Source organism: Oncorhynchus mykiss, chromosome 3 (genome assembly GCF_057628025.1).
Source record: "Oncorhynchus mykiss isolate SJ-2025 chromosome 3, ASM5762802v1, whole genome shotgun sequence".
In the NCBI taxonomy this organism is placed as follows: Eukaryota; Metazoa; Chordata; class Actinopteri; order Salmoniformes; family Salmonidae; genus Oncorhynchus; species Oncorhynchus mykiss.
In genome coordinates this window covers 12436185-12452500 of record NC_143024.1, presented here as the reverse complement: position 1 = coordinate 12452500, position 16316 = coordinate 12436185, and the positions used below count along the sequence as shown (strand labels likewise).

The 16316-nt window shown below is 49.6% G+C and overlaps 1 protein-coding gene across 2 annotated transcripts in view; it reads left to right on the top strand.

Moving 5' to 3' along the window:
* LOC110506322 (src kinase-associated phosphoprotein 2) overlaps nucleotides 1-5928 on the top strand; it is a 17763-nt gene extending 11835 nt beyond the window's left edge. The window contains exons 11-13 of one of the 2 annotated variants that reach the window (XM_090220992.1): nucleotides 296-408; nucleotides 4822-4922; nucleotides 5017-5928. In XM_090220992.1, the coding sequence (XP_090077118.1) occupies nucleotides 296-408; nucleotides 4822-4914 (206 nt within the window). In that variant the 3' untranslated portion in view covers nucleotides 4915-4922; nucleotides 5017-5928. Of the gene's footprint in view, nucleotides 1-295; nucleotides 409-4821; nucleotides 4927-5016 lie in introns of both variants that reach the window. The other variant, XM_090220994.1, reaches the window with a different exon arrangement.
* Nucleotides 5929-16316: the final 10388 nt, after the last annotated feature.

Here is a 16316-nt window from a genome sequence, read left to right as displayed (position 1 = left end):
AGACCTCTTGTTAGCTCTCTAACACCTCAGAGAGGGCGACAGGGAGGGAGAGATGACTAGTCTATTGTTCTGTCAGAGGAAGACATCTTGTTAGCTCTCTACCACCTCAGAGAGGGCGACAGGGAGGGAGAGATGACTAGTTTATTGTTCTGTCAGAGGAAGACCTCTTGTTAGCTCTCTACCACCTCAATAGGTTACACACCATGACATCACAACAACCACCCATGTACTGTAGAGACTGGGGAACATTTTGATTGATCCATCTCTCCTATAATATCTCTCTCTGTCTATCTAGTGAATAAGATCACAGACTACCAGAACTACTATCAGGGGATATGGGACTGTACAGGAGATCAGCCAGATGAACTGTCCTTCAGACGGGGAGACGCCATCTACATCCTCAGCAAGGTCGGTCTGGGTTGTAGGAACCAACCCTCCTCATCCTCACTCTCACCTCCAGACAGGGATCATCAGCAGTCCCTAGAGGTTTAGGATGATCTCCTTTTCACAGGCTTATGGCTGCTCGAGGCGGCTCCTGCTCGAGGCGGCTCCTGCTCGTTGTGAAGAGCTATATACACACATGATGCACTTATTCAATCATTCATATCTTCCACAATGGCTTGACATGTTCCATGACATAGCAAATAGTTCGCAAAAAATCCTAAGCAGCTGATAAGCATTAATAAAATAAGAGTTAAAACATATTATATTACCTAGTTATCTTCTCCTTAGAAGACAGTTGGTTTGCCTTCTTATGCCAAGTGTTACTAGATTCTGTGGTATTTCTAAAGGTCTCTGAGTGGCTGCACCAGACCAGACAGACCACCTAAAGTGGTCAGTTATTGCTGGACCCTCTGAGGAGTAAACATTTCATATGGCAGCGGCTGGCCTGTAGCCCGTAGCCTGTAGCCCGTAGCCCGTAGCCTGTAGCCTGAACGGCAGGTTGAGGTGGGCCTGGGTCTGGGCCCTCTCTCTGTCTGTGTCCCAAATGGCACCTTATTACCTACATGTGCACTACGTTTGACCAGGACCCATAGGACACTACTGATCCATAGGGCTTTGGTGACAAGCAGTGTACAATGTAGGGAATAAGGTGCCTTAAATGATGCACTCTCTCTCTCTCTCTCTCTCTCTTTCTCTCTCTGGCCTCTGTGTGATGGGAATTAGTTGTGTCACAATGGAAAGGTTTTTAGTGTTCTTGGCTTGGTGTCCCTCTCACCTAGCCAGGCATGGCCTTAATGGGGATGTGTGTTCTCAGGAAACGGCAGGTGGAGTCCTCCACTCCATTCAGACCAGGTGAGGACGTGTGGTGGGAGCCCAATTTCCGAGGCTTGTCAGCTAGCGAGGGGTGTTTTGTATGCCAGGTGTGGGGAATTAAAGAGCGATTGTGTGGAGTGGCCTAAAATATGAATCCATTAATGGATTAAACATTGTTGATGTGTAATCAGCCATTTTAAATCATCTCTCCAATATGTTGTAATTGAAGGCTGCGTAACCCACTACATAGTTTGTACCATCATCCATTCACTTTCTTAGTGATTTAATGACGGATGTATTTGCGGAGCGTCACTGGCCAAAATAATTGAACTTTGCAGTGTTTCACATCAGTCTCTTATTGTGGTGAGTACAATGCAGTAGTCAATGAGGAAGGTCCTCATGTGTTCAGTCTGGAGGGCTGTAAGAAATATATACAGATTTTCTACTGAGACTCAATGAAAGCGCTGTTTTTATGATCAAGTCTGCCATCTAGTGGTTGATATAAGAACTGTCAGCTTGAGTTTCTGAAAACGACTGACCGCCTTTCTTTACCAACCGGGCAGTTTATTACTGTGTAATGATTTATTATCTATTCATCCACGTTACCATTCTATGTCCAAAGTGTTTAATTCCACCTGAAAGGGTGAATGATCAGAGATGCTGTGCAATGCCAATGTGCAGAGTAGACAATCATGTCAACACAACAGCCCACATCCGGCTTCTCTTCCTGTATCGAAGAGAAGCAGGAATCACGTTGTCCTTTCATTGGGTTTAGTGTGCAGACTGAAAGAGCCTTCAGTTGACCTGGAACCTTGGTGTTGGGGGTTGTGGTCTGCAGGGAGGGAATGACCATAAAACCTGTCTGGACGCTCACACAGACCAGCTGCATCAGGAGGAGGAGGAAGGGCTGCACACACACACACACACTCCTCCTATCCAGAGACCAGGAATAGCCTGAGCGAACAGTGCCCCCCCCCCCCCCCCCCTCCAGCTGCCAGACCCCCCAGAGTGTTAGAGGGTGTTGTGTCAGGCTATCTAACCTAAAGTATCCTGCTGCACACAAAGCGTGTGTGTACTTGTTTGTGTGCTCATATGTTGTCACAGTGTGGGGTCTGTGCTCCCTCCTTCCTCATGAGTCCCGTATACCTCCAGTGTATTAGTGACTGAGGCCCAGCTTCCAGCCCCCAACACTCACTCAGGCAGCCATGACTTACAGCCATGACTGACACCACACTGAGGTGTGGCTGACTTCTACAACAGACACAGGAAGCTCACACACACAGAACCCTGTATCACTCCCAGGGGGCTTGGGACCAAATGTCAATTCCATCATGTCACACATTAACAAGACGATTGTGACATTCACATAATGGCATAAACACTGATGTGTTTCAGTGTGTAGTTAATTAGATGAGGTAATTGGCTTCCGCTCTCTGCATGGCATCGTCTTCGGACAGTTTTTCCTCTTATGTGGCTTTAGCCCTGGTCCAGGGCGTCACATGTGACTGGCATAGCTCTGGTCCAGGGCGTCACATGTGACTGGCATAGCTCTGGTCCAGGCCGTTACATATGGCTGGCGTAGCTCTGGCCCAGGGACGTTACATATGGCTGGCGTAGCTCTGGCCCAGGGACGTTACATATGGCTGGCGTAGCTCTGGCCCAGGGACGTTACATATGGCTGGCGTAGCTCTGGCCCAGGGACGTTACATATGGCTGGCGTAGCTCTGGCCCAGGGACGTTACATATGGCTGGCGTAGCTCTGGCCCAGGGACGTTACATATGGCTGGCGTAGCTCTGGCTCAGGGACGTTACATATGGCTGGCGTAGCTCTGGCCCAGGGACGTTACATATGGCTGGCGTAGCTCTGGCCCAGGGTGTTACATATGGCTGGCGTAGCTCTGGCCCAGGGTGTTACATATGGCTGGCGTAGCTCTGGCCCAGGGTGTTACATATGGCTGGCGTAGCTCTGGCCCAGGGTGTTACATATGGCTGGCGTAGCTCTGGCCCAGGGTGTTACATATGGCTGGCGTAGCTCTGGCCCAGGGTGTTACATATGGCTGGCGTAGCTCTGGCCCAGGGTGTTACATATGGCTGGCGTAGCTCTGGCCCAGGGTGTTACATATGGCTGGCGTAGCTCTGGCCCAGGGTGTTACATATGGCTGGCGTAGCTCTGGCCCAGGGTGTTACATATGGCTGGCGTAGCTCTGGCCCAGGGTGTTACATATGGCTGGCGTAGCTCTGGCCCAGGGTGTTACATATGGCTGGCGTAGCTCTGGCCCAGGGTGTTACATATGGCTGGCGTAGCTCTGGCCCAGGGTGTTACATATGGCTGGCGTAGCTCTGGCCCAGGGTGTTACATATGGCTGGCGTAGCTCTGGCCCAGGGTGTTACATATGGCTGGCGTAGCTCTGGCCCAGGGTGTTACATATGGCTGGCGTAGCTCTGGCCCAGGGTGTTACATATGGCTGGCGTAGCTCTGGTCCAGGGTGTTACATATGGCTAGTATTGCCGTGGACCAGCGCTAACATGGCGTCATATACACCTCTATCATCAGACTGCCCTTCATCATGCCTGACCTGAGGTCCTCAACATGGACACGTTACCAGCATCCACTAGTCTGTATTATGTGAGCAGGCCAGGGCCAGGAGTATCACCCTGACCGGGAGAAACTCTGGGCCCTACATGGGAGGGATAATCTCTCAGCCCCCCAGCCCGTGTCTGTCAGCCCCAGGGAAGACTTTCATGTGAGGTCAGGCTCCTAGGAACTGAGAAAAAAGAAGCGAGTGGGGAGAGCGGCTGCTGTATGGGGCACCAGCCACACGCTGCTCTGCTGCCTAACTGGGCTCATATCGGTGTGGGCTGGTGATGGTTCTCCAGTGTGGTGTGTAACCGGGCCTGAGACCTAAGAACGTCTATTAGCTCAAGATGCATCTCTGTTTTAATTTTGTTTTTACAACAAATGCTTTAGTGTATTCAATGATACAACATGCTCTCTGTTCTCTCTACTTTGATCTGTTTTCTCTCTCGCTTTCTCTCTCTCTGTTTTCTCTCCTCTCGTTCCCTGTTCTCTCTACTTCACTCTGTTCTCTCTCTCTGTTCTCTCTACTTCACTCTGTTCTCTCTCTCTCTGTTCTCTCTACTTCACTCTGTTCTCTCTACTTCACTCTGTTCTCTCTCCCTGTTCTCTCTACTTCACGCTGTTCTCTCTCCCTGTTCTCTCTACTTAATGCTGTTCTCTCTCTCCCTGTTCTCTCTACTTCACGCTGTTCTCTCTCTCTCCCTGTTCTCTCTACTTCACGCTGTTCTCTCTCTCCCTGTTCGCTCTACTTCACCCTGTTCTCTCTCTCTCCCTGTTCTCTCTACTTCACTCTGTTCTCTCTCTCTCCCTGTTCTCTCTACTTCACTCTGTTCTCTCTCTCTCTCCCTGTTCTCTCTACTTCACTTCGTTCTCTCTCTCTCTCCCTGTTCTCTCTACTTCACTCTGTTCTCTCCCTGTTTTCTCTACTTCACTCTGTTCTCTCTCCTCTCGGTTGACTCTTTTCACTCTGTTCTCTCCTCTATCAGGAGTACCAGAACTATGGTTGGTGGATCGGGGAGATGAAGGGGTCGGTTGGCATCGTTCCTAAAGAGTACCTCATGGAGTTGTACGCCATTTAAAGGCCTGAGTAGGTATTAGATCATGCAACTCAGTCATGGGTGAAATAACTGTTGGGTTGTTCCAGCAACACTAATGTGTAGTGTTTTTGTGTCCTGTTTCAGGGCATCTAAATCCAATCATCTTCCATGTGAGATGCAGGGAAACAGACCATATCTGAAGAGGACACTGAACTAAGCAGCAAAGCCAACTGTCTGTAGCAAAATGAAAAATATCAGATGCAGGTCGTGTCCATCTTGATCTCGCTAAGCGCTTTAAGGGGTTGTCTCGGCAGATTGAGTTCAGTAAACTGTTTTTATTTCATTTATTATCGCTGCATTTCCCCTTTTGACACAGAGTCTTTGTATTGTGAACTGTCTAGAATGAATCACTTATGGAGTCTTTGTATTGTGAACTGTCTAGAATGAATCATTTATGGAGTCTTTGTATTGTGAACTGTCTAGAATGAATCGCTTATGGAGTCTTTGTATTGTGAACTGTCTAGAATGAATCACTTATGGAGTCTTTGTATTGTGAACTGTCTAGAATGAATCACTTATGGAGTCTTTGTATTGTGAACTGTCTAGAATGAATCACTTATGGAGTCTTTGTATTGTGAACTGTCTAGAATGAATCGCTTATGGAGTCTTTGTATTGTGAACTGTCTAGAATGAATCGCTTATGGAGTCTTTGTATTGTGAACTGTCTAGAATGAATCGCTTATGGAGTCTTTGTATTGTGAACTGTCTAGAATGAATCGCTTATGGAGTCTTTGTATTGTGAACTGTCTAGAATGAATCGCTTATGGAGTCTTTGTATTGTGAACTGTCTAGAATGAATCGCTTATGGAGTCTTTGTATTGTGAACTGTCTAGAATGAATCGCTTATGGAGTCTTTGTATTGTGAACTGTCTAGAATGAATCGCTTATGGAGTCTTTCTATTGTGAACTGTCTAGAATGAATCACTAATGGAGTCTGGCTGAGAAATACATGTGTATATTAGAGGTCAGGCGTATTTCATAAATACTTGATACTGACCCAGGTTGTTCGTTTGTTTTGTTTGCATGCCATTCCATGCAGAGTTGGATCACATTGCCTCTACTAGACACTTATCTCAGGTCAGTTTTACATTTACCCCCTTATGACCTGCTGAGGATTGGGTGATAGCAAGCTGATCCAAGGTCAGTGCTTGGGGGAGCTCTTCTACCCAGTGTATTCTGCTGTGCAGTATGAAAAACCAACCACCAGGTGGCATCAGAGTCCCTGTCTGCAGTAATTCCAACAGCTCAACTGGTACAGCTTTTCCCCACTGATGATGTCAGAACCTGTGTTCCTGCACAGAGACGACCATGGAATTAGAACTCACTGCAATATCATCTCTATGGACTACACTCTGGCATGCATTTGATGTGAGTGGTATTGGTATTTATTTATTTATTTATTTATTTATTTTTATATATATATATATATATATATATATATATATATATATATATATATATATATATATATATATTAGTTATAAAAGTGAGCTTGCCTGTAAGATAAACAGTATTCTACCTCATTACATTAATTGAATTGATTTAGAGAAAAAAACCGTCTGGTTTCCCAGACTCATTAAGAACAACCCTGGACTAAAAAGCCTGTTCCATGAAATAGTGTTTCAGTCTTTGATCAGGCTTTACTCTGACAAACCAGTCCTAGGATTCCCTTGGTTCATTTAGGCTGTGTGTCTTTGATCAGGCTTTACTCTGACAAACCAGTCCTAGGATTCCCTTGGTTCATTTAGGCTGCGTGTCTTTGATCAGGCTTTACTCTGACAAACCAGTCCTAGGATTCCCTTGGTTCATTTAGGCTGCGTTTATATCAGATCGGATCAAATATTTTGCCAATAATTGGGCAAAACAATCTGAATTGGACTGCCTGTGTAAACCCACTCTGAGCCTTTTCACACACTGGTAAATCGTCTGTATTTTCTGAAGATGTGTAAGAGGTGGAATAATTTAATTTCCCGATGAGTCAAGTTGGCCTGCTTTAGGCTACTGGACCATATCATTAAGGAACAGCCTCGCTACGCTGCTGCTGATTCGGAGAAATGTCTGTGCCTGTTGAAGTGAATAGACTTAATTAAAAATCTCAGTCTCAAATAACACCCTATTCCCCTACTCTACATAGTGCACTACCCATAGGGCTCTGGTGGTCAAAAACAGTGCACTATATGGGTATTAGGGTGCCATTTGGGACGTAGAAAGGTCTGTGCTTGTTGAAGTGAGAAGGCTTGATTAAAAAGATGAGAGATCTGAGTGAACCTGTACTGTATAAAGTTAGCAGAGAAACAACATGGGAGGAAGAGGGAGACAAAGCGGCCATGGAAGTTCTGTGTTGGTTTTATTATACCTGAGAGACTGGGACCCTGCAGAGGAGCCCTGTGTGGCAGATGGGCAGTCCTGCTGTGTGCCTGATTGAAATGGCGAGGACGACCCACTGTCAGCAGTGGGGGTAATGGCCCTCTGAGGGGCTGTTTGGCAGGCAGGATCTGGGCTCTGACCTCAGGGCCTGAGTCTGTGTTGAGAAGGCATATTATTCTGTCTGCATCTCAAAAGTCTACAGTGGCTTTCTCTCCCCTCTCTCTCTCTTCTTACCCTCTCTCGCTCTCTCTCTCCCCTCTCTCTCTCTCTCTCTCTCTCTCTCTTCTTACCCTCTCTCTCTCTCTCTCTCTCTCTCTCTCTCTCTCTCTCTCTCTCTCTCTCTCTCTCTTCTTACCCTCTCTCTCTCTCTTCTTACCCTCTCGCACTCTCACACTTCTCCCGCTGCCCACCTCTTTGCTCCCTCTGTTCTCTCCACTCACTATTTCATTCTTTCTCTTTATTTCTTTCTCTCTCTTTCTCTGTTTCTCTCCACCCCTCTGTCTCTCCTCACCAGTAAAGTGTCTGTGTTTTGTTCTGTTCAACTGAGTGATGTAGCAGCAGTCCACTGCCTGTCCTCTGGGTGACATTCAAGCCAAACATAAATCCAGATCTTTACGGCACCGCGGGGCGATAAAGCCCACAGCTAATTGGAGATGTCATGAATTACCATAATTAGTTATTGAATATATTACAGTGAATATGGAGAGAGGAAGGAGAAGAGGGAGGAGTGGTTATGCTGCTCTGCAACAGACAGGGAGTTACTAGAGAGATATGCAGCTAAATGTTCCAATTTCCACACATTCTGAGGTTCCCACTTAGAACGCATGTCCAGTACATCGCTTCCCTTTCTTCTAAGTAGTATGCTAGTATGGATACTGGAGCAGAGCCAAGGCTCCTTGTCCCAAAGGGCACCATTTCCCCTATATACTTTTTACCTGAGCCCTATGGGTAGTGCACTATATAGTGAATAGGTTGCCATTGGAACAGAGCCACGAGGGGACTAGGAGCTCTGCTGTGGAGCTGGTGTTTTCACACGTCTCATTTGTAAATGAGAGGGAACATTTGAAGCGGACCATTCTGCAGTCATAAGAGAGCCATCAGATCAGTGTCACTGAGCTGACATCACATTCAGGCAGCATCACATGGGTTGTATGATGGAGCTGTGGTATTCTCGGCCTGGTTTTCCACATTTCCTGACATTTCAGGCATATCATAATAACAACCATTTTCAGACGTATTGCAGGTCATCTCCTCATCTGTGAACCCCTGGCTCCCCCCCCCCCCCCCCCCTAGGACACCAAAGCTGATTTAGGATCATTGTTTGTCTTTTAGGTCACAATGAACACGATTAGATGGCCAGGATGGACCTGATCCTAGATCAGTACTCCTACTCTGAGAGGTTTGCCACATAGACCCCCAGCTCTCTAAGATGCAGTAGACAGAGATATGGGGTTAGGCTGCCAAATGCAAGTTAAGCTAAATATTGCCTCTCCCTTCAATGGCGCTAATAAAGTATTTTGTTAATGGACGTGGACTTCACGCACACCTCAGCTTTGGACAGCCATAGGCCCAGAATATACAGGCTCTTTTATCACAATGTAGCAAGATATAATGTTTCATAGATAAATGCCACCTTGATATTAATCTTCAGAGCACTAAAATGCACTAATGATACCAGAATATCACTAATTAATACTTGCAACCATAAAAGGAAAGTTTTACCTGCCGAATATACAGTTTGAGTCACTGAGGAATGACGGGGGGAGAGAGAGAGAAGACAAAGCTTGGAGAATTCCTTCATCTGTCTTTGGCAAGACACCATTTCAGAGAGGATTCTGGAAGCATCCCTGTGTTAATCCTTGTATCACAAACAATATCCTCCTTGGCTTCCAAGACAGGTTTCAGTTTGGAAAATGTGGGTAACTTTCCCAAAAATCCCCAGGTTTCCCAGACATCCTGGGTGAAGGATTCTAAATGTCCTGTTTATTCCGTGTTGATTCAGGGAATCTTCTCAACTTGGATTTCTGGAAAACCTGGGAATTTGTAGAACGTTACCAGAATTGTACAACCCTACACTGGTTCCACCCAGAGAGCCACTGTCCCACAATGAATCCCTCTATTGGGAAGCCCTTCATGTTCCCTGTCTACCTGATGTACCTGTGGTTGGGGAGAGACGTGATCTACACCACGGTGAAGAGGTGCTGAAGTCTTCATAAAGCAGCCAGGTCCTTCCTCTTCTCCTCTGCTCTGGTTATTCAGTCATAGATCAGTGCCCGGCGTCATTGAGGCTTTCTGTCAGGGAAACACAGTGTTATTTATGTGCTGCTATCCCCAGGCAGGGCAGGCTTACTGGGGGAAATGGCCCTCTGTCAGCGTTCCATTAAAGCTTCTCCTGTATAAACCCACGTTGAAACCTTTAAATCTGGACACAGACATTTTCTAAAATGGAAGTCTGTATTAATTGAGGTCAACTTCCCCAGATGCAGCTCAGGAGGAAGACAAATGGGGCACATCCCAAATGACATCCTATTCTCTATATAATGCACTGCTTCTAACCAGGGGCCATACAGAGAAGTAGTGCATTATATAGGGAGTAGGGTCTCATTTGGGGCACCACCTACCTCTGCTGGCTGCTGAGTTGTCAGAAGATGACTTGGTGAATGTACAGTATAGTTTCATATTAGTGACAGTATGTTTTGATTTGAAACCCAAAATGGACGCCTTGTTGCTATGATACGTCTGGAGTAGGCCTACATTAGCTATCTGATGAACACACGCTCCGCTACAGTGGAAATGTTGTCATAGACGGATCCACTTTGTGATGTCACTTCTACACAGATGACTTTACTACATGTAAAGACACAGTCTATTTGTCAGGAGGAGAAAGTCAACATAAACTCCTAGAGATGTAGAGAGATTTCTCTCCTGTTCTGCCCAATGGATGTGAATACAGTGCTGTGAGTCAGTGGTACATTACCATCTGCAGGGCCAGGCTGGGATGTGTGTGTGTGTGTGTGTGAGATGGGTGGTGTTGGTAGTGGCAGGGTAGTAAATCCTCAGCTATTCTCCGAGGCTCGCTGGCGCTGAAAGAGCAGAGGGGTCGTTCGTTTCCACGAGGCCGCACCCACCGCTCCCTGGTGCTATCAGCGTTCACTCGAGCCCGTGCTAATTGGCTGCTGACTGGGAGGGAGCTGCAGGCGGCATCTAGGGAGGAGGTCATATATCACAGGGAGGAGGGGAAAGGGGGTAGACGCATTGAGTTGGATAGAGGGCACAATTAATGTCACAGAAGAAGGCCATTGCAAAGATAGGAGACGAGCTCTCTAGTACATCTCTATGGGGAGATGAAATAATACCAAATGGAATGTTGCACTGACTCAATGATGATCCCTGCATTCAGTCTGGTTCAACCATGCTAGTCTTCCACCACACACCCTGTAAAATACCCCTCTGTCCTGATCCCATCTCCACTCACACCTGTGTCCTGATTCCATCTCCACTCACCCCTGTGCCCTGATCCCATCTCCACTCACCCCTGTGCCCTGATCCCATCGACACTCACCCCTGTGTCCTGATCCCATCTCCACTCACCCCTGTGTCCTGATCCCATCTCCACTCACCCCTGTGTCCTGATCCCATCTCCACTCACCCCTGTGTCCTGATCCCATCTCCACTCACCCCTGTGTCCTGATCCCATCTCCACTCACCCCTGTGCCCTGATCCCATCGACACTCACCCCTGTGCCCTGATCCCATCGACACTCACCCATGTGTCCTGATCCCATCTCCACTCACCCCTGTGCCCTGATCCCATGTCCACTCACCCCTGTGTCCTGATCCCATCTCCACTCACCCCTGTGTCCTGATCCTATCTCCACTCACCCCTGTGTCCTGATCCCATCTCCACTCACCCCTGTGCCCTGATCCCATCTCCACTCACCCCTGTGCCCTGATCCCATCTCCACTCACCCCTGTGCCCTGATCCCATCGACACTCACCCATGTGTCCTGATCCCATCTCCACTCACCCCTGTGCCCTGATCCCATGTCCACTCACCCCTGTGTCCTGATCCCATCTCCACTCACCCCTGTGTCCTGATCCCATCTCCACTCACCCCTGTGTCCTGATCCCATCTCCACTCACCCCTGTGCCCTGACCCATCTCCACTCACCCCTGTGCCCTGATCCCATCTCCACTCACCCCTGTGCCCTGATCCCATCTCCACTCACCCCTGTGTCCTGATCCCATCTCCCCTCACCCCTGTGTCCTGATCCCATCTCCCCTCACCCCTGTGCCCTGATCCCATGTCCACTCACCCCTGTGTCCTGATCCCATCTCCACTCACCCCTGTGTCCTGATCCCATCTCCACTCACCCCTGTGTCCTGATCCCATCTCCACTCACCCCTGTGCCCTGATCCCATCTCCACTCACCCCTGTGCCCTGATCCCATCTCCACTCACCCCTGTGCCCTGATCCCATCTCCACTCACCCCTGTGTCCTGATCCCATCTCCCCTCACCCCTGTGTCCTGATCCCATCTCCCCTTACCCCTGTGTCCTGATCCCATCTCCCCTCACCCCTGTGCCCTGATCCCATCTCCACTCACCCCTGTGTCCTGATCCCATCTCCACTCACCCCTGTGTCCTGATCCCATCTCCACTCACCCCTGTGTCCTGATCCCATCTCCACTCACCCCTGTGTCCTGATCCCATCTCCACTCACCCCTGTGTCCTGATCCCATCTCCACTCACCCCTGTGCCCTGATCCCATCTCCACTCACCCCTGTGTCCTGATCCCATCTCCACTCACCCCTGTGTCCTGATCCCATCTCCCCTCACCCCTGTGCCCTGATCCCATCTCCACTCACCCCTGTGTCCTGATCCCATCTCCCCTCACCCCTGTGCCCTGATCCCATCTCCACTCACCCCTGTGTCCTGATCCCATCTCCACTCACCCCTGTGGCCTGAAGGAACCCATGGTCTCATCCATAACTAGGGTTGCAAAAATCCACACATTTTCCCAAAATCTTGGTTTGAGTATTCTGGATTTCCTGCGTATGTTCTCCCGTTTCTGAGAATGTTCCGACTGGGTTTTCCTGATTTCCGTCCTTACTGTATCGGCTGTGACAGACTGGTTGTCATGTGTTGGATGGGCCTTGTAAAGTAGTAGCCTGTCCAGGCTGTCTGTCTGTCCGTCCGTCCGTCCGTCCAGCCTATCTGTCTGTCTGTCTGTCGGCCGGGGGAGAGAGAGCTATGTGCTGACATGCCTCCCAGGATAAATCAGTCTCATCAAAATGAAAGGTGTTTGTCCACCTGCTATAAACATCTCTCCCACATTGTGGCCCTGCGCCGTCCCAACGTCCATTCACACAGTATTTACAACCACAAGATCTGGGCTCTCTCCTCTTCCCCTGTCTGTCTCTCTCAGCCAGTGATCCAGTTAGCCAGTGATCCAGTCAGCCAGTGATCCAGTCAGCCAGTGATCCAGTCAGGCAGTGATCCAGTCAGCCGGTGACCCAGTTAGCCAGTGATCCAGTCAGCCAGTGATCCAGTCAGCCAGTGATCCAGTCAGCCAGTGATCCAGTCAGCCAGTGATCCAGTCAGTGATAGTGATCCAGTCAGCTAGTGATCCAGTCAGCCAGTGATCCAGTCAGCCAGTGATCCAGTCAGTGATAGTGATCCAGTCAGCCAGTGATCCAGTCAGCCAGTGATCCAGTCAGTGATAGTGATCCAGCCACAGTGCAGGCTGTCTCTCTCGTTCTCTCTTTCTCTCTCCCCCCCCCCCCCCCCCCTCAGCCAGTGATCCAGTTAGCCAGTCAGTCAGCCGGTGATCCAGTCAGTCAGTGACCCAGTCAGTCAGTGATCCAGTCAGCCAGTGATCCAGTCAGTGATAGTGATCCAGTTAGTCAGCTAGTGATCCAGCTAGTCTGTATGGCGCTAATATGACAACTGCCTGCCACAGTGCAGGCTGCCTCTCTCTCCTAATTAGAGGATGAATGATGACCCCCTGCTGGGCAGTATACCGGGGGAGGTGGCCCCCTGCTGGGCAGTATACCGGGGGAGGTGGCCCCCTGCTGGGCAGTATACCGGGGGAGGTGGCCCCCTGCTGGGCAGTATACCAGGGGAGGTGGCTCCCTGCTGGGCAGTATACCGGGGGAGGTGGCCCCTTGCTGGGCAGTATACCAGGGGAGGTGGCCCCCTACTGGGCAGTATACCAGGGGAGGTGACCCCCTGCTGGGCAGTATACCAGGGGAGGTGACCCCCTGCTGGGCAGTATACCAGAGGAGGTGGCCCCCTGCTGGGCAGTATACCGGGGGAGGTGGCACCTTGCTGGGCAGTATACCAGGGGAGGAGAGACGTGAGGGATGCTGACTCAAACTAGAACCACACACACACACACACACACGTCTTAAACCTAACAGCTGCCAACTTGTCAATCCCTTGCACAGACCACCTCGCTCTCTTAAATGTTTTCCCCCCACAAAGACGTGCCTTGGGGCTGTGACACCAACACCACCTGTGAAGGGTCTTGCTCACTGTCACAGGTCCAGAGACAGCCCTGGTCAAGATATAACAACTTGGCTGTGAGACGGCCGCAGGGCCCCTGACTCTGGATCACAGGAAGTGCAGGAATGAGGCTTAGATTACCGTTGGAAAGGCTGAGATGAACTCTGTCACACTGTGCCTGGACAAAAGGCCTCTGGCCTCATTCAGTGTTTGCATCCCAAATGGGACCCTATTCCTTACATAGTACACTACGTTTTGTACCACAACAGCAGAGCACTATACAGAGAATAATGTGTCATATGGCACGCAGCCCGTGGGTGGTTTCAGCAGGTGTCTACACAGTATAAACCCTGGTTGTCAAGATAACCTTGTGTTGATTTAGAGGGTTAGCAGTACAGGATCAACACGCAGACTGCTGACTCATATGACCAAGGTCAGGAGACAGACAGACAGGCCCATAGAGAGGCTGTCACACCCTGATCTGTTTAACCTGTCTTGTGCTTGTCTCCGCCCCCCACCAGGTGTCTCACCCTGATCTGTTTCACCTGTCTTGAGCTTGTCTCCACCCCCCACCAGGTGTCTCACCCTGATCTGTTTAACCTGTCTTGTGCTTGTCTCCGCCCCCCACCAGGTGTCTCACCCTGATCTGTTTCACCTGTCTTGAGCTTGTCTCCGCCCCCCACCAGGTGTCTCACCCTGATCTGTTTCACCTGTCTTGAGCTTGTCTCCGCCCCCCACCAGGTGTCTCACCCAGATCTGTTTAACCTGTCTTGTGCTTGTCTCCGCCCCCCACCAGGTGTCTCACCCTGATCTGTTTAACCTGTCTTGTGCTTGTCTCTGCCCCCCACCAGGTGTCTCACCCTGATCTGTTTCACCTGTCTTGTGCTTGTCTCCGCCCCCCACCAGGTGTCTCACCCTGATCTGTTTCACCTGTCTTGAGCTTGTCTCCGCCCCCACCAGGTGTCTCACCCTGATCTGTTTCCCCTGTCTTGTGCTTGTCTCTGCCCCCCACCAGGTGTCTCACCCTGATCTGTTTCACCTGTCTTGTGCTTGTCTCCGCCCCCCACCAGGTGTCTCACCCTGATCTGTTTCACCTGTCTTGTGCTTGTCTCCGCCCCCCACCAGGTGTCTCACCCTGATCTGTTTAACCTGTCTTGAGCTTGTCTCTGCCCCCCACCAGGTGTCTCCTATTCCCATTATCCCCTGTGTATTCATTTTCTGTTTGTCAGAGCTTGAACCCAGGTCAACTGAATGGACGACTGGGGATTTGGGAGCAGAGCTGGGTTCAAATAGTATTTGTTTTCTTCCACAGCATTTGATTGAACCTACCTGGAGTGCCAGATGGGCAGGGTTTGCACCTTTGGGAGTCTTCCACTGGTTTCATTGCGCCAGGCAAGCTCAATCAAGTGCAGAAAGAACAAATGCTATAAACCCAGGAATGCTAATTTTTAACTCCTGTTTACCACTGGTTCTTCTATTAGAGTGAGTTCAACCTCCTGTTACATAAACACTGTACATGGTACCATCTCTGTTATACAATACTGAGAACCTGGTTCACCATGCCATGTCAGGTAAATATGGACACACATTTAGTCTGTGTATAAAACATGCTCTGGGACAAAAAACATTCCATGAATGATAATGACATGAATCTAGGATACTCATTACATACGTGTTACATGAGCAGCAGGTGGGGTAATGTGAGTCGTTTGTGACTTGGTTGAGGCGCTGGGATGATCAACGACGTGTGCAGCAGACAATCCGAGCCGGTCAGTGGATCTACTGCAGAGGAAGGAGAATTTAAACTCATCATAAATGACTTCTCTTAGCCTCTATTTCACTCTGACACTTTTATGTTATTATTTTATTTGCTACCTCATTGCAACCGTGAGCCGCCTGCTGATTTCCATTGCTGGCAGTGAGGCGTGGAGGGAGGCCTTGAGAGACAGGACCCTCCACCCCTCCATCTATTCCTCCATCTCTCTACCCCCCTCGTTCCTCCTCCCCTGCCAGCTCTCCACCCATCCATCCCTCCATCCTTCCACTGCCTCATTTCTCCCACATGTCTTCTGTCCTCCCTGCCAGCTCTGCCTCCATCCATCCCTCCATCCCACTGTCCGTCCATCCCACTATACCTCATCCCTCCATCCCTCCATCCCACTGTCCGTCCATCCCACTATACCTCATCCCTCCATCCCACTGTCCGTCCATCCCACTATACCTCATCCCTCCATCCCTCCATCCCACTATACCTCATCCCTCCATCCCTCCACCCCACTGTCCGTCCATCCCACTATACCTCAGCCCCTCATCCCTCCATCCCTCCACCCCACTGTCCGTCCATCCCACTATACCTCATCCCCTCATCCCTCCATCCCTCCACCCCACTGTCTGTCCATCCCACTATACCTCATCCCCTCATCCCTCCATCCCTCCACCCCACTGTCCGTCCATCCCACTATACCTCAGCCCCTCATCCCCCCATCCCTCCACCCCACTGTCCGTCCATCCC